The 21943-nt window shown below is 48.4% G+C and overlaps 1 protein-coding gene and 1 pseudogene across 3 annotated transcripts in view; one reads left to right on the top strand and one right to left on the bottom strand.

The window, feature by feature from the left end:
* Window positions 1-14724, top strand: part of Gsn (gelsolin) — a 39723-nt gene extending 24999 nt beyond the window's left edge. For all 3 annotated transcript variants that reach the window (XM_005007950.4, XM_003478834.5, XM_063259726.1), the window contains exons 5-17: window positions 93-242; window positions 1000-1089; window positions 2857-2989; window positions 4326-4414; window positions 4519-4734; window positions 6030-6163; window positions 8596-8686; window positions 10904-11074; window positions 11631-11805; window positions 12754-12878; window positions 13059-13136; window positions 13353-13413; window positions 14314-14724. In XM_005007950.4, coding sequence (XP_005008007.1) covers window positions 93-242; window positions 1000-1089; window positions 2857-2989; window positions 4326-4414; window positions 4519-4734; window positions 6030-6163; window positions 8596-8686; window positions 10904-11074; window positions 11631-11805; window positions 12754-12878; window positions 13059-13136; window positions 13353-13413; window positions 14314-14483 — 1683 coding nt within the window. In that variant the 3' untranslated portion in view covers window positions 14484-14724. The remainder of the gene's footprint in view (window positions 1-92; window positions 243-999; window positions 1090-2856; window positions 2990-4325; window positions 4415-4518; window positions 4735-6029; window positions 6164-8595; window positions 8687-10903; window positions 11075-11630; window positions 11806-12753; window positions 12879-13058; window positions 13137-13352; window positions 13414-14313) is intronic.
* On the bottom strand, window positions 2143-2259 carry LOC111754360 (small nucleolar RNA SNORA11; annotated as a pseudogene).
* Window positions 14725-21943: the final 7219 nt, after the last annotated feature.

The raw sequence follows: 21943 nt of genomic DNA, 5'->3' as shown, positions 1-21943 counted from the left end.
GAGCCTGGGAGTTTGCACACATCCTGCAGTCTGTCTCGTTGCCATGTCCTGAGAGAAGCTGAGGGTGCTGACCTGGAGTCTCCATCTTACAGAACATCTACCAGTGGTGTGGTTCCAACAGCAACCGGTACGAAAGACTTAAGGCCACACAGGTGTCCAAGGGCATCCGGGACAATGAGCGGAGTGGCCGGGCCAAGGTGACGGTGTCAGAGGAGGGTTCTGAGCCAGAGGAAATGCTCCAGGTAACCACGGGCAGATGGGTGGGCTGCTCCTGACTTCCTTCATCCCACTTCCAGGAGGAGGAAGCAATGAGTTCTCGCCCACAGGCTTTAGGAAGTGTGGAAAATCAGCTTCTCTGGCGGTACAAGAGCGCCCCTGAGAACTGATTGGGATCCCAGGACACACTGGAGAGTAAAGCCTGTCCTCCAGTGGGGAGGACAAGGCCCCCAAAGGAACTGGGGAGAAGGGACCCTCTGAGGGGACAAGGGAGACCCAGTCCCCAATTTTCTCTGCTCACCATCATCCCGGAGAGTTTGTGGCACATTTAATCAGCAGTGGGATGGGACAGCCAACCATTGTGCTTTGGGGATGTATTAAGACAAGTCACCAGGGAAAAGAGGAGACCAGGGACATTCGTTCCCAGTTTTGGAAAGAGCAGGGAGGTGATTGTTATGGAGAAGAGGAGCCTGGACATCCTCCATGGCTGGGGAGTGACATTAGCTGGGCTGTGGAGGCTAGACAGTCCAAAATAGAGGTGTGAACACAGGGCCTGAGACTCAAATTCTGGCTTAGCCACCTGGTGGCTGCATGGATGAGAGATTTCATGGGCTTGGACCTCAGTTTCCCCTTCTGTAAACTGAGAGTGCTAACTCATGCCTCCTGGCATGGGCCCAAGGATGAAGTGGGCTGCACCTGGAGGGCTGCTGTATGGACCCCACCTGCAGGGGGTACTCTCTCAGGAGCTGCCCTCAAGTCCACCCATGTCTTCCTGTCCTTCAGGTGCTGGGTCCCAAGCCAGCACTGCCTGCAGGTTCTGAGGACACAGCCAAAGAGGATGCGGCCAACCGCAAGCTTGCCAAGCTCTACAAGGTGAGTGGCAGCTACCCTGGCCCCCTGGGTGTGGGCTCAGGACAGAGAGGCAGGAGATCTCTCCCCTCCTCAGCCTCTGTGCTGTGAGGCTCAGGGCAAGTCAGGATCCCTTTGGGGGCCTCCTCTAACCCACTTCTCAGGGGGACAGTCCCAGGCTGCCCTGCCCTTCCTGCAGGAAGAGAGAATGAGGGTGTGATCAGCCAGCCATGCCTGCGGCGCCTTTGTTTTTCTCTCTGTCTCTGTCTCTGCGCCTCTCTGTGTTTCTCTCTCTGTTTCGCGTTCTATTTCCTTGTGTGTGACAAGGGTCAACTTTGCAGGATTTCTGGGAGTCTGCAGAGGAAATGAATGGGAGAGCATCCTAAGAAAGTACCTGGGGAAATACTGCAGAAAGAGGGTGTCTGGGGCGCCGGTTATCGTTAATGGCTTCACTGATAGATAACTCCTTCCTCCACCTCATCTCCCTTCTCTGCCTTCCTCTCCCTTTTCCCCTTCTCTCCTTCTTCTTCTTCCTCCTCTCCCCTCTTCTTTCTTTTCTCTTTTTTGTCTCCTTCCTCCCCTCTTACCTGCCCTCCCCTCTCTCCCTCCTTTTTCCCCTCCTCCCTCCCCTCTTCTCCTCTCCAGCTCCCTCTCCTTTGTTCTTGTTCCAGGTCCCTGTGTGCCCTGTGTCCCTGTGTGTCCTGGGGGAGAGGGCTCCCCCACTGAGCCACACCCCCAATCCCTTCCTTGGGATTTGAACCCTGCACTTGGCCAGCTGTTGCACTGCACAGCATACTGGAGTTCCACCCCGGGTCTGAGGGTGTTTGTTTGCCGAGAGCCTTGGCTACTTGGCTTAGTATGCTATTTTGTTTTTACATTTAATGAACTTTATTATTATTATTATTTTAAATTTATTGAAAATAGAAATTCAAAGTCTTATGTCTAGGACTACCATCAGATCACCTATAGATATACTCAAAATGTCCCCTTCCGGCACTACATGCTATAGCTTTCTCCTATTACCGAGCCGCGTCCCATGGGTGCTATCCGGAAGCCATGTGGAAGCATATCCAGTACATGTGTAGGATGTTTGCTCAAAAGGAAGTCATAAGTTTTGTGTCCCTGGTCACAATGACCCAGGATTCCTGTTGGCTGTGTTGTAAATAGAGAAGCCACCTGCTTTGAGCACACCCCATGGCCTTTTTATTTTGGAACTTTTTGGGTGGATAGAAATAACGCAGGTTAGTACAGAGAGCACTGAGAAGTGCTTCCCCCAGTTTCTCCTCTGCCTCCTCACAAAAACGTGCATTTGTGAGAACCAAGCAATCCATGTGGGTTCCATACTATTGGTCAAAGGGCAGGCCTCGTTCTAGTCTGACTTTCTCTGCATTTCGAGCTCCCGTGCAGAATCTCCGCTGCACTTAGCTCCTTTCACTTTTCTTTTCTTTTTGTCGTGGATGAGTTGAACATCTTTTTTTTTTTTAATTTTTACTTACTTATTTATTTTTTGCTACTGGGGATCGAACTCATAACCTCGCACTTGCCAGGTATGCAGTTAAGCCACTGAGCTAAATCCCCGGCCCAAGTTGAACATCTTTTTGGTGAACGATTCCCTTGTCCTAAGCGTCCCCAGTTCCTGCCTTACCTCTCTGTGTGCATCTCCTGGGATACCAAGCGTTGCCCTGCAGGCCACAGGAGCAGGAGGCCCTATGTGCCTCCTTTGTCCCCTGTGTGCTGTGTGTCAGCCACAGACACTCATAGCCTGGTCCCCTTTCCCTGTTGTCCACACAGGTCTCCAATGGTGCAGGCAGCATGACCGTCTCCCTCGTGGCTGATGAGAACCCCTTCACTCAGGGGGCCCTGAGGTCAGATGACTGCTTCATCCTGGACCACGGCAGGGATGGGAAAATCTTTGTCTGGAAAGGTACCGGGCATAGGGCAAGGGTCCTGTCCAGCCACCTGTGGCTTCTAGGGCTCAGTGCTGGGAGGGTACAGTGTGCTGAAAACACCTGGGACAGCAGACATCAGCAGTCCTGGCTTTGCACCAGACTCTGTGTGATCTCGAGCACTTTACTCTGGACCTTACATTCCTTATTTGGGCTAAAACTGTTGTCTAAGTGTTCATCAGTTCTCTGGGAGATTAATTGGTGTCATGTAAAAAATGTGGGCATCTAGCTTCGCGGTCACATAAGGTCACAGGCCACAGTCAGTTGGACAGTGTTAAACTTTGTTATTGTAGGACTTTAATGGTGGGCATGGTGGTGCATGACTGTAATCCCCACAGGATTGTGAATTCAAGCCCGTATAACTTTGCAAAAACCTACAGTCTCAAAAAAAAAAAAAAAAAATCTAAAAGGGCTGGGAATGTAGCTCAGTGCAGAAGCCCTGGGTTCACAGAAATAAAATAAAATAATGGATGGGAGAGCTTTTAAATTGCTGATGTACACTGGGTGTTTCTGGAAGGTAACCTGCTGTATTTGGGAAGCATCATGCTGGAAGTCAATGGAACGCTTTGTGGAATGTTGCAGGAATCTCTTGAAAAGCACCAGTCCATTATGAGAGGCCCAGAGGTGTTCTGAGGGACCCCTCCTGTCTTCTCTGCATGGTCTGAGGCTTGTTCTGGGGAGAGAGGATAGAGGGAAGGAGGTGGCGGCAGACAGCAGAGCAAGTGCTCATTTGTGGTTCTTCCTGGGATTGCTCTGGGCTCCTGGATCCTGGGCCAGCCAGTCTGGCTGTTGGCCTTTGCTTTGGGCAGTCTGGGCTGCCTGGCAGGAGTCCTGGCATGGGAGGACCTCTGGACTGGGACAGATTCCAGCCTGCTTAGTATGGGGGATGACCCCCTGTGGGAGGAGTGGTGTGTGTGACCAGAATCGGAATCGAAGCTGTTGCTCTTGCTTAGGTGCCTTGACCGGGTCATGGAACCTCTCTGAGACCCTCATTCCCTTATATGCAAATGAGATGATCAAGAAAATAATAACCTTTATTTGCGAGGCTGTTGTCTGGACTTATGGAATAATCTATGTATAGTCCTGAGTACAAAATACCTGCTCAGTAAATAGACCGAGGCAATGGTTGTGGTCACTATCATGGACCAGGACCCTGGTGAGAATCCCAGGACCTCTTGGAGCCTCCACTCTTGGGAGAGCAGTGGTTCTGTGGCCTCTGTGGTGCACATCTCGGCAGAGTAGGGAGGGGTGTTGGCTCCCCTTTCCCTGAACACCCCTTTCCTGAACCCCCATTGCTTTTCTGGCTGCCCACAGGCAAGCAGGCTAACACGGAGGAGCGGAAGGCTGCCCTGAAAACGGCCTCCGACTTCATCTCCAAGATGAACTACCCCAAGCAGACCCAGGTGAGCCCAGGAGGCAGTGGATGGGCCAGTCTGGGGCAGTGGATGAACCAGACGACTCTGGGGACAGGGCAATCCAGCCACCTGCGACCCCTCTCTATTACCAGGTTTCAGTCCTTCCTGAGGGTGGTGAGACCCCACTCTTCAAGCAGTTCTTCAAGAACTGGCGGGACCCAGACCAGACCGACGGCCCAGGCCTGGCCTACCTCTCCAGCCACATTGCCAATGTGGAGCGCGTACCCTTCGATGCCGCCACCCTACACACCTCCACTGCCATGGCTGCCCAGCACGGCATGGATGATGATGGCACTGGCCAGAAACAGGTATCCCAGGGATGAAGGGCTGGGCTAGGCATACACGGATCCTCCTTCCCTGCCCATCTTGGGTGCTGTTTCTGCTTTCCTGAGGACAGTTCTCTCTGAGGTTTCCACAACAGTTTGGGTAGATGAAACGCTTATTTTTTTATAGTGTGTCACCTGGGCACCTGCTGTATGCCAGACCCTCCACCCACACCTAGGAGTGCATGGGCTGGGAGGAGAGGGACTACAGAGCCACAACCGACTCAGCTCTGTGTGATCCATGGAGATGGAAGGGAGTCCAGAGGATTGTGGGAAACAAGCAGCCAGGGTGGCCGATGCAAGGATAGCTATGCTTGGGTTCGGTTGGGTGTTGGAGTAGGAGCAGTGGAAAGTGATGGCTGTTCCAGGCAACACTTGCAGAGTGCCATCCCCAGAAGCTGGTGCATCCTCGGGGAAGGGCTGGGAATGCACTTTCTCACCTGTTAATGGGGTTTCATCCCACTTGTCGCCTTCAAGAAACTTAAAAGTTCCGAGGTTGTAGGGTTCTATTTTCCTGCCTGTGAGGCGCGCAGTGTCCCCATTACACCACCAGGTGGCGCTGCATGGCCTTCTGACCGGCTGGACGAAGTCTCATTGCGCAGAGCTCTGCGCAGCTCTTGCAGCAGGGGTCATTCCGAGGCCACCTAGAAATGGCCCTGTCTCTGGAAGTGACCCATAAAGTCCAGGTGACTCAGTAACTGCAGACAATGGCTACATTAATAATACAATAGTAATTATTATATTAGTAAGAGTAGCTGCCACCTACAGAGATATCACCTGCTTCTGGGTACAACAGGAGCTTTCATGAATAAACACATTTGAGCCTCACAGTGCTTCCAAGTAGGTCTTATTATTATCCCCATTTTATAGATGAGAAAACTGCTCGGCCCAGGTGACACAACCAGGCTGCAGGGCTCTTTCTGCACAGTCCTATCTCAGGTTTTCATTGCAACCTCCAAGCTCCAAACTCCCCTGGCCGTCAAGGGGAGAAGGAGCCTGATTTTGGATGGGGGTCTGCCTCTTGATATTCATGGGCTCTGTTCAGAAGGAGCTGCCATGATAGTCCCTCCAAGATGAAGTACAGGGTGGAACAGGGGAGAGGTGCCAGGACATACAGCGAGAAAGCTGGGCTCAAGTCCCTGCCCTGCCTCTTTGTGGCTGTGTGATTTGGGCCAGTTAATTTAACTTCAGCTTGGGTCTGAGTCAAGTCACCTGGAAGAGCTCCCGCGAGGTGGGGTGGGGGTCATGCAGGGTGTCTGACCCTAGCTTTGCTCCGGCAGATCTGGAGAATTGAAGGCTCCAACAAGGTGCCCGTGGACCCTGCCTCGTATGGGCAGTTCTACGGGGGCGACAGCTACATCATTCTGTACAACTATCGCCATGGCGGCCGCCAGGGACAGATCATCTACAACTGGTGAGGGCTCAGGAGGTCTTGGGGTGTGGGCGAGGTGGGCCTCTGCACCTCTCTGGGAATGCTTCTGGTCCTCAGGCACTTGTCTTATTTCTCTAGACCTCCTCTTACTGAAATACGACAGGTGTATTGTCAGAGATGTGGTTATTAGGGAGAAACCATCTAACCAAGAAAACCTTCCCTGCAAGCCCATGCTGAGTACTGCTCCACTGGTGCTTATGCTTCTTCAGCATGGGTTTTTAAATGCAAAAATTATTTTGCTCTACCCCGTAAATATGCAGTTGTTCTGTAAGCCAGTTAGAACTTTATTTCAATAATTCTTTTAGAACAGGAAATACATTCACATTACTCCAAATCGAGTAATCTTACACCACTAGTTTCTTCTTGAAACCCCACCCTTGCATGGGTAAATGCTTGCAATAATTTCTTGTGCAAATATGACTCAAGAATTCCTCATTCTCTACTTTCCCTATGTACGGGATGTAATGTAGTATGTACATTGTCATGTCTCACTTTTTGGCCTGAGTCCTCCCTGGAGACCAATCTATGTTGTTACGTAGAGAACTTCCTTTTTTTTTTTTTTAATAGCTTTTCTTTATTTTTTTTTAAATTTTTTTTTATTTTTTTGGTCTTTTTCGTTTTTACTGGTACCAGGGATTGAACTCACGACTGCCTGCTTGCAAGGCAGGCACTTATGCCGCTGAGCTAAATCCCCAGCCCCTTTTATAGCTTTATAACATTTCTTTGGGTAGTTTATTTCACAGGTTTCCTATTGATAGATGGTTGGGTTGATTCCAGTCTTTGGCTCTTACAAGCATCACTGAGAGGAGTAACCTTAAACAAATATCATGTGGAATATGTAGAGAACTCCCACTGGGGTCAGTTCCCAGAAGAGGAATCACAGGGTCCTAAGTCCTCACCTCTGTCATTCTGATAGATGACCCCCCAGTGTCCTTGATAATATTTTGCATTCCTATCAGCAACCCGTGAAAGTCTGTGCGCTGTGCTGTCCAGCTGGTCAATGTTGTCAACCTGATAATTATTAAGTGGCTTCTTGTAGCACTTAAATTTTGCATTTCAGGGTGGGAGTGTGACTCGGGGGTAGAATGTTTGTCTAGCAGGTAGAAAGCCCTGGGTTTGATTTCCAACACAGAGATCAAGTGTTTCTCTGACCACCTATAGTCTCAGATTCTTTGTTTGATTATTAACTGTTGGATTTCTTCTTTGAGTTTTCTCTTTTTTTAATGTTGAAATAGCTTTGGATTTGCTGGAAAGTTGTGAAAATTGTCTTGGAGTCAGAAAGTTCTTGTATGCCATTGCTCAGTTTCCTCTATGTTGACATCTTATATAACCATCAGTCAGGAGGAACTGGCCGTTGATGTTTGTCTTTGGGCTTCCCTTGAATTTCATCCCTCTTCTCACTCCTATCCCTTTTTTGGCCTAGGAACTAACCTAGCATTCTACATAGATTTTACTTGTCACATTTCCTTAGTCTCCCAATCTTTTAAGTTTCTTAGTCTTGCTTTTCATGACCTTGACACTTTCAAAGGGCACTCATCAGTTATCTTGCAGAGTGAATCTCACCTTAACAGTGTCACACATTTAGAAGCGGCCTAACAATTTTAAACTAGATAAAGTATAATAAAATACAGTGTACATGCACAGGGCACAAAGTTTATTTTTTAGTTTTTGTCTTTTTGAGACAGAGTCTTGCTATGCAGTTCAGGCTGGCCTTGAGCTCACTTTGTAGCCCAGGCTGATCTCGAACTCACAATGATCCTTCTGCCTCAGCCTCCCGAGTGCTGGGATTACCGGTGTGAACCACTGTGCCAGGCTGGCACAAAATTCTTCAGAAACAATTTTTTAAAATTTGCTATGGCGACACACTGATTTGTCAGATTTTGTCTGCTTGTCCAGGTAACAAGTGTTGGTCATGGAACATTGAGTCCGCGCAGAGAGGGACGGGGTAGAAAGCCCAGCTCCCCTAACTGCCCCTTCTCTGGGCAGTCACTGCCAACCTTTTGGTGAACATCAAAGCCCTGCCCCTGAGGCTAAATCAGCTGATGTCTTTGCCCGCCCATGGACCTGTGCCACAGTTGCTGTTCTTTGAACTGCTCTTCCACACAGAGGCGCACCCCGGCCATTTTTCCTCATCTTGAATTTGAATCTCAGCCTCCTCTGCTATAGCTGCCCAGTGTGGGATGCCCCGCCTGTCCGCTCCAGGGCACATTTAGGACAAGGGAATCCATTCATTGTGCCCAGCTCTATGGAACAAGGCAGGGGACTGAGCTGAGAGAAGACGGCATTGGTTCAGTTCCTGACTCCGGTTTCCCCTCAGAGTCTGTCCTTTTCGGTAGCATAGAGATCGGTGGGTTTGTCAGAAAGTCCTAGGGCCCTGTGCAAACCTCAGTGCTGAGTCTCATGTCCTCTTCTAGGCAAGGAGCCCAGTCTACCCAGGATGAGGTGGCTGCATCTGCCATCCTGACCACCCAGCTGGATGAGGAGCTCGGAGGTACCCCTGTCCAGGTGAGTGAGCCGCCCCTTGCCTCTCTAGGCTGCAGCTGTGCCTAGGCTGTTTGCTACTCTGTCTCACTGTCCGTCCATCCCTTTATTCATGCAGCAGATATTTATGCAGGGACCCCATGTGCCCCACATCATGTCTGCCATGGGCACCCAGACCCTGCTTGTGTGCTAATGGGCTTTGGAGTCCAGTGGGACAGACATTCAGTAAACATGCAGACCACACATGACGACATAGGCAGAGAGCAGAATGAAAAGACACAGTGGGACGGGGTAGCGGAAGGGCCGTGTGGCCAAGCAGCTAAGTGTCTCAGACTGATCAGGCCTGAAACCTCCCAAATGAGTAGATGGCAAAGGCTTAAATAAAAGAGACAAGCGGTGTGATTTTAGTGCTCCAGGAGGATCAAAACCCTCTAGCAGTATTCGAGATTCTTTGGGGACTGAGACAAAGAACTTCACAGGGGCTTAGAGTAGAAAATGCAGGAAACTGAGCAGGACCATGGGAGTGGGCTCAAGGACTTCTCCAAGTAATAAATTATGTTAATTCAGGAGAACTACTCACCTCTAGGTTAACCCTCACTGCAGGAGTGAGATGCCTGCAGCTACAGTCTGTATCTAGTTCACTGGGATGGAAGCCAGGAATCCTCAGCTGTGGCCTCTTCTGGTCCTTTGAGGCATCCCTGGCATCATAGGCCACTACAGGCCTCAGCCGGGACCAGTGATCCATAGTGGTTCACTCGATGTGAATCCACTGTCCCATCTGCAGACAAGGGGCCTAGGCCTGGGACAGACTCACAAGTAAACATAGAAAGCCAGTTGGTTAATTTTAAATTCTGCTCAGGGCCACTTTGTAGTGGTTACCACTCACTAAGAGGATGGATGTGGAACCAGCTGATTTGGTTTGAACCCTGTCTCTACCCCTGGGCAAACTTGGCTAAGTCTCTTAGCCTCTCTGCTCCTCTGTATTCCCAAATTGGGGATAATCACTGTGTCCTACCCCCTGCAGGATCGATGTGCTTAAGGACAAAGAATTAACAGTGTTAAAACATTTAGAGATATACTTGGCAGAAAGGATTTTCTCATATGCATAAGTATTATACTTAATACAGGACATAAATCCCAGCTAGCATCTAATTAGATTAGAGAAGCCCACCTCCTGCCCAAGGGACCCTTTGAGTAGGGTCTAAGAAATGAGTAGGTGATGATTGGGCAAAGATAAAGGAAAGTACTTTCCAGATGGCAAGAGGAGCATATGCAAAGGCCCTGAGATGGGAGGGGTGTTGGGTATGAAGATGAGGGAGGTGCTGACCTGTGAGGTTGGGAGAGTGGCTGGAGGAGCCATGGTCAAGGGAGTTGACCTTGATCTGGAGAAGATGGGGACAGCTGTTGAGTGGTGAACCTGGGCTACAGGGATTTCTGCTGGTGAACCTTCTGAGACAGCAGAGCCAGGCCACAGAGAGGGGAAGCAGACAAGAATTCTGCTGCCTGTATTCGGCCCTTGGCATGAGCAGGGCTCTCAACTTGGATCTGAGCTTGGTGCCCTGATGACCAACGACAGTCTGGGTGCTGGGTACCAAGAGATTGCTGTCGTAGCTTACTCCATCCTTGGCAGGAACACTCTGCCCATTTCGGGGAGGAAGAACCTGAGAGGTTGAGGACTGTACCATCAGGGGGCCAAGTAGGGTGGGCCCCGAGTCTCCACCCAGCTGTGGCAGGTTGAGGTAGACAGTGGCAATGGTCCTGGTAAGCAGTGGACCCCTGGCATGCCTGCGAGGTCATCATCTGGATTGCCTAGCAGCCCCCTAGCCCACCAACATGAGCGAGGTTCTTGTGTACACCTCCTCTGTCCCCTCCCTCCATCACCAAGCTGCAGCGGCACCTACCTCTGGGTGAGGGGCACTGGGTGGCCACAGGGTGCCTTGGAGCTGGAAGGCTCTGTCCACATCACTTGTAGCCTCCATACCTGGAACCGACATCACCATTCTGGACGAGTGTCCAGGAGCCGTCCTGAGCTTCCATTTAAGGGAATATTTGCATAGAGTGGGCAGAGAGAGCAGCACCCAGGGGACCTCAGGCCTTCCTGGAACTTGGGTTCCCCTGCTAGTGCCTGGGATGTTCCATGTCACACCCAGACACAGGGTGGTGGCCTGGACTGGGGGCATGGGCCCAGTGCCACACAGAAAGATGGATGCTGGTCCTGACTCACCTGCTGTCTCCTTCCAGAGCCGAGTGGTCCAAGGCAAGGAGCCCGCCCACCTCATGAGTCTGTTTGGCGGGAAGCCCATGATCATCTACAAGGGTGGCACCTCCCGCGAGGGTGGGCAGACGGCTCCCGCCAGCACCCGCCTCTTCCAGGTCCGGGCCAGCAGCTCTGGAGCCACCCGGGCCGTTGAGGTAACACACAGGGCCTGGACCCCTGGGACAGATGTCTCTCCCCCAAAACTTGGCAGATTTGCCCAAAGTCAGTGGGGGTGGGTAAGGGTCTCTGAAGCCGCACCTTATGCCTTTCTGACCTGGCACCAAGGCCGTCTTGGACTTCTTCTTGTTTCAAGAATGCCCAGCGTCCCTTGTACACCTCCTGTAACAGGTAGCTCACTACCCTCCACATAGTCCATTCCATACAGTTCTATTGGAGGAGCCCACTACCCCTTTCAAGATGGAAGACAAGACCTGGGCTTGGTTCTCCAGGACGGTCTGAGCACCCTGAAGAGCTGCTGTCACCTCCTTTGTTTTGGGAACTCACTTTCTGTGAGCCCAGAATTCTAGAGTCATCTTGGCCTCAGACTCAGGAGAGTCGGCTGTCTCTGTCAAAGCTGTGTCCTCAGCTCTAATGGGATGTGTTTTTACAAGTTCTTGCCCAGAAGCTAGTCCTGCTGCAGGGTCCCCTGAGCTGGAGGAGGTGCTGGGGCCTTTTGTGTGCTTCCTGGCTAATGAATCTCTGCCTTCCCAGATCATGCCTAAGGCTGGTGCTCTGAACTCCAACGATGCCTTTGTGCTGAAGACCCCCTCAGCTGCCTACCTCTGGGTGGGCATGGGAGCCAGCGACGCAGAGAAGGCAGGGGCCCAGGAACTGCTGCGGGTGCTGAAGGCCCAGCCGGTGCAGGTGGCTGAAGGCAGCGAGCCAGGTGGGTGCCAGGCAGGGGCTGTGTGGTTAGAACTGAGCTGTCAGCCTCCCCACCTCTGCCTACCCCAGGGCTCCATCTCCTCACCCCTCCCCAGGTCTTTGTGCATGCTGAGCATAAGTGGCTGATTAAAACAGGGCCACAGCAAGTGAGGGGTCTCCAGATGCCAAAAAGGCCACTGGGGAAGGTGGTCACTTGCCAGGAGACCTCGAGAAGACCAGAGCAGGGGTGACTACTTTGAAGAGGTGGATGTTTCTCCTGGTCTTTAGAACCTGGTTGGTCAGAAATGCCACCATCCTGCCTTTCTGTGGCTGCCTCCTGTCTTTTCTGCTGGTGTTTCTAGCCTACTCCTTTCCAGCTGGTGTTGGAAGTGTGGGAAAGGTGGGGGTGTGCAGCAGCAGTGCTCAGGAGAAACTTCAGGGAGAGCCGACATGTTCTAGACCTACCAACTGCATGCTGATATGTACACACAGCACTGCCATGTGACTAATGGAAATGGGGAGCTAAAGTTTTAATTGTGTTTCACTGTAATGAATTTAAACTGAAATAGCCACATGTGGACAGAACAGGTATAGACAGCAGGCATAGGGGAAGAATCTGAAGATTGGAGTCAGAAAGAATTTTCATCCTGGCTTTACCACTGACTGGCCGGGTGATGCTGGATGAGTTGCTTCACCTCTCTAAGCCTCAGCTGCGTCATTTGTTGAGTGGGGATAAATATACCCATCCTGCAGTGCTGTCATCTTGGCTCTGTCTGCTGCCCAAGTCTACACTGCCCAGGTAGACTCTGCTTCATCATCTTCAAATCCTTCATGGCCCTTCACTCTTCATTGTCTGGGATTGTAGGTTGGGGTGACAAGCAGTTGATCTGCACAGGGGTCTGATGACATGGCCTGGCACTTGGGGTAGGGGGTGGCATTCCTCAGCAACTGGTGTCACCTCCCCTCACAGACAGCTTCTGGGAGGCCCTGGGTGGGAAGGCCGCTTACCGCACGTCTCCACGACTGAAGGACAAGAAGATGGACGCCCACCCTCCTCGCCTTTTCGCCTGCTCCAACAAGATTGGACGTTTTGTGGTGAGTCCCTCCTTTAGGGAGCTGGTTCTGGAGGCCCCTAGGCAGCAGAGACAGGAAGGAACTGTCTAGGGGTGCAGCCTGGAGGAAAGAGACTGTCCACCCTTGACCAGCCTCAGCTCTGTCGTGGGGCGGATGGGGCTGCAAAGGCTCTTCCTTTAACTCATGTGATGCTCTATCCAGATTGAGGAGGTTCCCGGCGAGCTCATGCAGGAAGACCTGGCAACCGATGACGTCATGCTCCTGGACACCTGGGACCAGGTGAGTGCAGGAGGGAGGGGGAAGGCCAGGAGGTGGGAGACCAGCAGCACCTGGCTGAAGAAGAAGTACCAGGTGTTGCCAGAAAAGTTCTGGAGCTGTCACTGCCCTCTGAGTCTCTACTTTCTAGGTCTGGCTCAGCACCAAATACTTTCCCATTCTCCCTCCAGCAGTGAACTTGGACCTTCGTGCACTTTACACTTCTCATGTCACCCCCAGGTCTTCGTCTGGGTTGGAAAGGATTCCCAAGAAGAGGAAAAGACAGAAGCTTTGACCTCTGGTAAGGACTCAGAGTCTTTGGCTGTAGGGACAGTTTCCAGCCTTGTCTGGGAATTAGCCTCAGTAGAGGGGGATCTCTTCTTCCACAGTCATGCCTAAGAATGGCTGCTGAGGTGATCCCTTAGCATTCCATGACTGTAACAATATCTGAGATAATCAACTTACAAAGAGAAAAGGTTCACTTTGGCTCACAGTGTTGGAGGTTTCAGTCCATGGTCCATTGACCCTGTTGCATTTGGGCCTATAGTGATGGAACACATCATGGTGGGGTATGCAGAGCAGAGCCCGTGGCTGGAACTTGAAAAGAGAGTGGGAATAATATGTAGGTCCCCAACTGTCCCCTTTAGGGCATGTCCCAATGGCAGAAGACCTCCTAAAAGGAGGACCAATGGCTCCATCTCTTAAAGTTTCTACTATTTCCCAATAGCACCAAGCTGGGAACCAAGCCTTTATCCATGGGCCATTGGGTGATAGGGGAAGGAAGGACCAAGTGAGAAACCACATCCGTCCCCAGGATGCCCAAACTTGCTAAGGTTTGATGTTGAAAAGCAGATCCCTGGTAGCTGAACTGAGCTGATTTAAGACCTGGAAAACTGGAAGCGGATTCTGTAATATCTTCCAATAGCCAGGGAGAAATAGTACATTCAGTGAAAGGCTGGGAATTTTGTAACCAAGAAGTCGGGCTATAATTCCAGTCTCTTCCTGCATACCTGGACAGGTAGTGGAGAAGCTGTGTGGGTACCATTGCCCATGAGGGATGGTAGTCTCTTCTATAGGAACAGGCAGTAGGGACAGCAGGACCAGAATTCGTCATTGGCAACCCCTGCCCTGAACCACCGTCTCTCTGCTGTGAGAGGCTCTAAGAACCTTTGCATTTCCTTTTCCCCATGTGTGTCTATAGCTAAGCGATACATCGAGACCGACCCAGCTAATCGGGACAGACGGACTCCCATCACTTTGGTGAAGCAAGGCTTTGAGCCTCCTTCTTTTGTGGGCTGGTTCCTTGGCTGGGATGACAGCTACTGGTCTGTGGACCCCCTGGACAGGGCTCTGGCTGAGCTTGCTGCCTAAGGAAGGGCAAGGCCCACCACTATCACCCATCAGTGCCTTTTAGAACTGTCTGTTTCCTAAAGAGATCTTATTGTGAGCAAGGGAACGCTGGTGCCTCTGTGTGTGTGTGTGTGTGTGTGTGTGTGTGTGTGTGTGTTTATAGTAGTCAAAAACAGCCCTGCCAAAATTCAGGGTCCTCGCAAACTTGTCTCAAATATCCGTGCTTTGGAAATTAAATTCAATAAAAGCTTTTTGAAGTGTGTTGGTCTAGTGTATTTTGCTATGTTCCTCACTCACTAGCTCTTACCCACCTGATTGATGGTGGTACTCTTTGTCCCTGGGGATTCTGAGATACCTTGACAGGGACCTCAAATGTGCCTGTGAACCAGCACCTGAGCCATATCCATCTCTGTGTTAATCGTAGTCATCTGAGAAGCAGATGCCAAGATGAAGAGAGATGTGCATGGGTCCTGGGGGGCATGTTGCCTGGGAATTCTGGGAAAGCCACCAGACCAGGGTGCAAGTCTGACCTAAGCGAAGAAGAGAAGAGAAGCCTGGGGAGAAGCATGTGGCTATTTGGCCAAGGAAAGTTTGGCAAAGCTTTCAGGAAGTCCTGCACCAAAGTCAAGTGTTCTTTATAAATTCAATGAAATGTTCCTATTGTTCTTTCTTTTTTTTAATTGCAACAAGCTGTTCATTTATCACTTGGACCATTTGTAACAATGTGATTATTCACTATCATGAAATACACTGCACTGAAGCCATTATCATTACCTGTGCCCAAACCTCTTCCGTAATTTTTGACATAAGTACTACATACATTAAATAATAACTCTTCATTCTCTCTCCTCTCAGCTCTAAGAAATCTCTGGTCCACTTTCTGTCTCTATGAATTTGCCTATTCTAAATGCCTTGTATAAATGGAGCTTGGCTTATTCCACAGAGAATAACATTTTCAAGATTCATCCATGTTGCAGCTTAAATCAACTTCATCACTTTTTGTGGCCAACTAGTACTCCATTGTAAGTATATACTATATCTTTTTTCTTTAAAGAGAATAAAACTGAATCAAGTAGAATGAAGCAAATCAGAATAGAACAATGCAACAATACAACAGGAAATCAACATTGGCTACTATAATGTCTTTTATTTTCTTCAGAATATCTGTCCGTATCTTCACATATTATAAAATCAAACAAAACAGACTAAATCCAATCAAAAGAAGGAAAGTATGATAGGACTTTCAAAGCAAGATAATAAGAAATCACAATGGTTACCATAATACATCCCATGGAAGTGTCTTATTTTTGCATCAATTTTGAAAGATAGCTTTGCAGGGAACATCAATCTGAATTGGAATTGTTTTAGTGTTCAAAACACTTCAAACTTCTTGACATGATGGTTTGTGTTGAGAAGTCTGCCATGATTCTGATGCATTTTCATATATATGATCTGTTTCTTTTCTCTTAAAAGCTTTTAATATTCTGTTCCTGTGCTGAATTTCTGGGATCTTGATTACTGTATGTCTGAGTGTAGGTTTATTTTAGTTATGGCTAGAGTTTGATACACTTTGCTTATCTGTATAGCACGTCTTTTCCCGTGTTTGGGAAGTTTTCTGCTCTTCTATAGTCTTTTTAGGTCATTTGTGTTGACTCTTCCTTTTTCACTGACACTATCACTTTTAAATTATTTTTCTTTGTGTCGTCTTACAGCCATCGAATTATTTCCTGGTTTCTTCTTGTTTTTAATAGATCTTTCCTTTCATGATTGCTAGCTGTGATCCTGTCTTCAAAGTCTGAAAGTTTATCTTCAGTCTCTTTCAAGCAGTTTTTCCAGCTTTGAACTGACTTTGTAATTTCTTAGATATCTCTCTGAATCTGTTTGATGCATTGCAGTTCCTCCCTGTATTGCTCATTCAAGGTTTCCATCATTTTCCTATGCTCTTGTTTTTTATTTATGTCTTCTTTAGATATGCTCAGCAATTCTTTCATTATGATTATGATTTCTTCTTTTACCTGAGATACTTCCGATCTGATTACTTGTACAGTCTCATGAAATTGTTTCTTCAGTTGCTGTCCTCTGAGATTTCAGGTGTGTGATCTCCATTGTCTTCCATGTCTTTATCACCCGGAGTTGTTCTGTGTGGACTGGAGATCTGAAATTGCCTTTTCCTCCTTTGTCTTGACATTTTCCTGGGTTCCTCCCAACAACCTGTGTGAGGGTCCCAGGCACTTCCCATGTTGGCTTCACCTCTGTGGTGTAGGGGAATGGGACAGGCATCTGGGTTTCTTGAACCTAGGTTCCCAGGGAGGTAGCAGGGTATGAGGAGGTCTTCTCCATACCTGTGTAGCTATACTGAGGCTTCTCCAATGGTCAGGGGTTCATGTTGGGGCTGCTTCTCTCAGCCTGCGTGGGGACTCCTCTGATGGCAGCAGGCACACAGAGGTGTGCTTGTCTGATTATCTTGGTCGGCACTGGCTGCCTGAAGGAAGCAAGAGTCTCCAGCAGTGGCCTGTGGCTGCATGGGGCATATCTGTTTGTGTCTCCCTGCCCTGCTGGCTGTCCACTGGAAGCATGCCTCTCAATGGTGGCAGTGGCCATATACCTTACCTTGTTTTCCCACTCATCCAACAATGAACATGTGGGTTGCTTCATCTCTTGGCTATTGTCACATCCTGTAACATCTGCCTTGCCCTTCTTCTCTATCTCTGGTTCCCACAAGTTCATTCTGCTGTCCACAGCTTTTGAAGAAACCTTTGCTGCTGCAGCTACCATCACAAAAACCCCCCCTGGAAGCATCCAGTTTATAGCCTTTGTGGTGTAGGAGATGGAATCCTAGAGGTCCCATGTGCTCCCCTGGGCCTGCATCTCCATTCCTGCTCAGGAAATCAGAAGTCCCTTTCGGACATTTCCATGAACTGCTCCTCCTTGGGGACCCAGTCAGCTCAGGAACCAGCTGGAGGACAGAGTCCATGACCCCCCACCCCTCCGCAACTCCTTCCCTTTTGGACTCTTCTCACTGCATTTCTCTCTTGTTCCACGCCACTTCCCCAACCCTGCTCCTGTCCAAGTTATGGAAGGAGACTGTTATATAGGATTATAGAAGAACAGAAGCCAATGTGAGCTTTATGTGGTAGAAAGAGAGAGAGAGAGAGACAGAGAGAGAGAGAGAGAGAGAGAGAGAGAGAGAGAGAGAGAAAGAAAGAATTTGTAAGTGTGTTTACAGTGTCATTTCCAAATCTAGTTGAGCCCTGAAATTACCTAAGGACCTTTTTAAAGTGTGATTCTCCAGAGGCCTTAACTCCAGAGATCCTGATTCAACACAGAGTTGACAGGGCAGTGGCAAAGGAATTTTCCAGGTGAAGCACTGGGGCGTTGAGGAAGGCAGGTCATCTCAGACAGGGCGCAGCAGGTATGAAGGCCGGCAGCAATGAGGAGGGTTGAGTCAGTTCTATGTGGCCGCAGCAGAAGGTGAGGAGAGCTAGGATTAAACACTGTTCTAAGTGGGTTGGACTTAATGTTGTAATTAATGCCTGCCTTGCTTGTACTCAAAGGGCTGCTTTTGGCAGCTAAAACTTGTCAGCCTGACGACACACGTAATGTCCTGGGGAAACTTCTGGAGCCTTCATGAGAGGCAGGTGAAGGCCTGTCTAGGCAAAGCCACTTTACTTCCTAGGACATGTCAGAGGACCTGCCCTGAATTCTTGTCTTGGTCTTTCCTGGCATGCAAGGATGTGCCACATTCCTCCTGATACCTTGAGAAAGGAAATTGCTCTCACTTCCCATTTTCTCTCAGCTGAAACTAAGTCAGGAAGTTTCACTTCAACCACATTTTCTCTTCCTACAATTTAGACATATGAGCCACAATGGAGAAATTACGAAATACCAGGGCAGCGCCAACATGGCCTTTCTGAGAAAAAAATCCACTAGGGCTTAGATTCCGGGTTGGATCTTGAGTAATTCAACTCAACAGATAGTTACTGAGAGTAAAGTTCAATGGTAGAATGCACACCTAGCATGAGTGGGCTCTGGTTTCAATCCTTAGCGCGCGCACACACACATACACTTTCTCTGAGCCTCAAACTTGCAAATTTTATCAGATATTGAGTACTGCAGTCTCCTAGATTTGTCTTGATGTAGCACCTTAAGATATATAAGTTTATATAGGGGAGGGGTTGGTGATTTAGCTCAGTTGTATAAGCACCTGCCTAGCAAGCATGAGGTCATGAGTTTGATCTCCAGTTTAAAAAAATAAAATATTATTTTATAAAATATAACTCCCAACCTGCTACATGTTTGATATCAAAGAATGAATTCTAAGGAACAACAGAGGTTAAGAGCAGGAAATTTTATTGAGAGACAGACAGCTCCTGTCTGGGAGACACAGGAGGGGGTCCAAGTGGATTGCCTACTTCTCAAAGTTTTATAGAGCAAAATTATGAGATGGGTACAAAATCATGAGGTGGGACCAAGGAGGAACAAAGCTGTGATCAATAAGATTACAAAGATAGTCTCTTAGTTGATCCAAAACATGTAGGAAGTGTACACAGAAAAAACCAGGATCTTTTTTGGAATAGATGAATCAGAAGCCCCTCGACACCCCACCCAGGTGACTGAGATCACCTGAACTTTAATGGAATAGGAAATACCAGTTATCCCTGGGGAAGGCATGTAGGCCTGGTCATTCTGTCTTCATCTTGAGGCCTGGCCTTCAATGGATGCACCTCCAGCCACATTTGTAATGTGTCCTATCCTCTGCACTGACTCCCATAAGGGCCTGGCCCTCTCTGAGTGCCTATAATAGTAACTTAGCTGTCTATAATAGTTTCTAGGTTCTTTCTGTCCTGAACAAAGAATTGACCAAGAAAAGCACAAAAGGTAGCAAGTTTTTATATTTATTAAAGGCAGGAAAAGAAACATGGTCTGCAGAGCAAGTTTGGGCCAAATAAAAGTAGGAAAAAAGCACACTAAATAGCATGAGACTAGGCTACTGTGAAAGAACACAGTAGTGAAAAATTTAGCAGTGACTGTCCTTTTTGTATCTCCTACTCCACAGACTGACATCAGTCTGGGCTGCCCTATCCAAAATAACTCAAGTTCTTTGGAGAAGCCCATAGACAGGGCTTGGGAACTGTTTCATTCATGTGCCCTAGCCACCTAGCCAGAGGTAACGTGATATAGTGACTCATAGCTGGGTTTTGGAGTGAGGTCTGAGTTTGAATTCTAGCTCCACCACATTAGCAACATGATCTTGAGCTCTTCAGAGTTTCCTTAGCTGCAAGATAGGAATAAGAACTGTCTACCCATGAGAATGAGGATACTGTATTTGTGAAGATTATGAGAGGCACTGCTTAACACGATGTGTAGCCCATAGTAGCTCAAAGATAGAAGAAACGTCTAGAACACCTAGCCCAGGGTATACAGCCATAGTGAGGTACACACCCTTGGTGGTGAAATGACCCCTACAGTGTGGTCAGATGGGCTGTGTTTGGCTGTAAGCAATGCAGAACCAACTCAAACCAAATGAAACCATGACCCTATCCTCTCATAATGAAACAGTTTAGTCTGTACAAACAAAGCTCGTAGCTTCCCCGAAAATGGAAGAATGAAGTCAAGAACCAAAAGGAGAAAGTTAGGCAAGTTTTCATTGGAAATAACAAGAAAAAAGGATCCTGGTTTCTCCAGGAGGGGAGTCCAAAACCTTGGAATTTCCACATGGTCCTTTAGTTCAATACTGTTTATAGGGATTGCACAATTGTTTGATGGCCACCCTTCACAGGTTGTTCTGTGAATTTAAAATGATCATTTGGAAGTCAGGCTCTGCAGCCCAGTTACTCAGTTAGTAGGGTTTAAAGGAAACTAATGTTTTAAAGAAAAATCTAATATTTTGTGTTTGAAATTCCTGGAAACTCAGGAACTTAGTAGTGAGTGCCTGCAACTCCCTTTAGTAGAGAGGGGGCTGCATTCCATGTTCCCAGAGAAAGAATATTTTGGTCCAATGTCCTAGTTCACTGCCTATCTTAGGCCCTGTCCCTAGATAGCTATGTTATTCATAAGCTAACTAACTAAACTATTTTTTACAGTAAACATGAGTCCAGAGGTTAGGAAGCATTTATAGGTGTCTCAATCCAATGGGTCTGGGTTCTCTGGTTGATCCTCCAGGCTCTGACTTCCCTACACAATAGTGAAATGTCTACATGCATTCTGGCTCTCCCACCTTATGTCTAGAGAAAGAGAAAGGATAGTTGCTAGAAGATTTCTCATGAAAGGGAAGAACAGCCCCTACATCCACAGAAGACCTTCCCTCAGGCCTCAAGAGTTCATAACGGATCACACAACCATTCCTGACAAAATCATGGGTCAGGAAGGTGAAATTAGCACAGGCTGATCCACTGGGTATGGATTCCTCCTGAGGAGAGAGCTTAAGGGAGACCTACCTGAACAAAGCCAAGGTTCCTAGGAAGGCAGGAGGTAAACTGACTCTGAGTAGACAGTGATTTTGTTGGAAACAATTATTGGGCCAGACACTAAAAGCAAAAATTGTTGACTGTAAAGTGTTTTATAGTCTTGTGAAATGTAGTTTCAAAGGACTTGATTTCAAGCCATTCTTCCCCCAGAAATTTTGAGGGAAGATTTTTAGCCTATACTATGATTACTAAGTGCCTAGGGCTTTGTGAAATTTGGATTTCTGGTGTTTTATTTTTGTTTCTGTTTTTGGTGCTGGGGATTAAACTCAGGGCCTTGAGGATAGATTAAGGCTTGGCAGACTGGCTGGGGAAGTGGGTGTGATCTGTTTTTCACCAGACCCCAGGACATGCACAGAACAGTTTCCAAAGCCCTGCATGTGGACTTCTCTCAAGAACTCCAGCGGTTTTGGATCAGTGGCCTAGGCCTGATGTCAGCCTGAGGAGTGGGAATTACAAACAGAAAGTGACAGCTGAGCTTTCCACTGCGGTGCTCTTTCTCGGAGCCCTTCTCAGCTACAGAGTGTATTCCTTCTCCTACTTTTACTTGTTCCAGATTTGCTCTGCACAAGATGTTTCTTTCCTTACCTTTAATAAATGTAAAACTGCTACCTTTTGAGCTTGTCTTGACCAATTCTTTGTTTAGGACAGAAAGCACCTAGAAACCACCTCTAAAAGGAGGAGGCTCCAGCACCCCAAACCCCAGTAACACTACCGCTGAGTTATACCCCCAATTACTAAAACTCCATCTTCCTTTCCTTTTGTCCACTCTTTCCTTCCTCTTTTCCCTCCCTCCCTTCCTTTCTTCCTCTCTTTGTTTCCTCCCTTCCTTTCTTCCTCTCTTTCTTTCCTCCCTTCCTCCCGCCAACTTTTTTCTGTACTGTATATTGAACCCAGGCCTTGCATATACTAGGTAAGTGCTCTACCACTGAGCTGCATTCCCAGCCCTGTTTATTTTGAAATAGGGTCATGCTAAATTCCCCAGGCTTACACTGAATTTGGCCTCCAGAGTAACAA

Source organism: Cavia porcellus, unplaced genomic scaffold (assembly GCF_034190915.1).
Source record: "Cavia porcellus strain 051 isolate PalLab524CR breed Dunkin Hartley unplaced genomic scaffold, mCavPor4.1 scaffold_1, whole genome shotgun sequence".
Taxonomy (NCBI): domain Eukaryota; kingdom Metazoa; phylum Chordata; class Mammalia; order Rodentia; family Caviidae; genus Cavia; species Cavia porcellus.
This window is presented reverse-complemented; position numbering and strand designations above follow the sequence as displayed.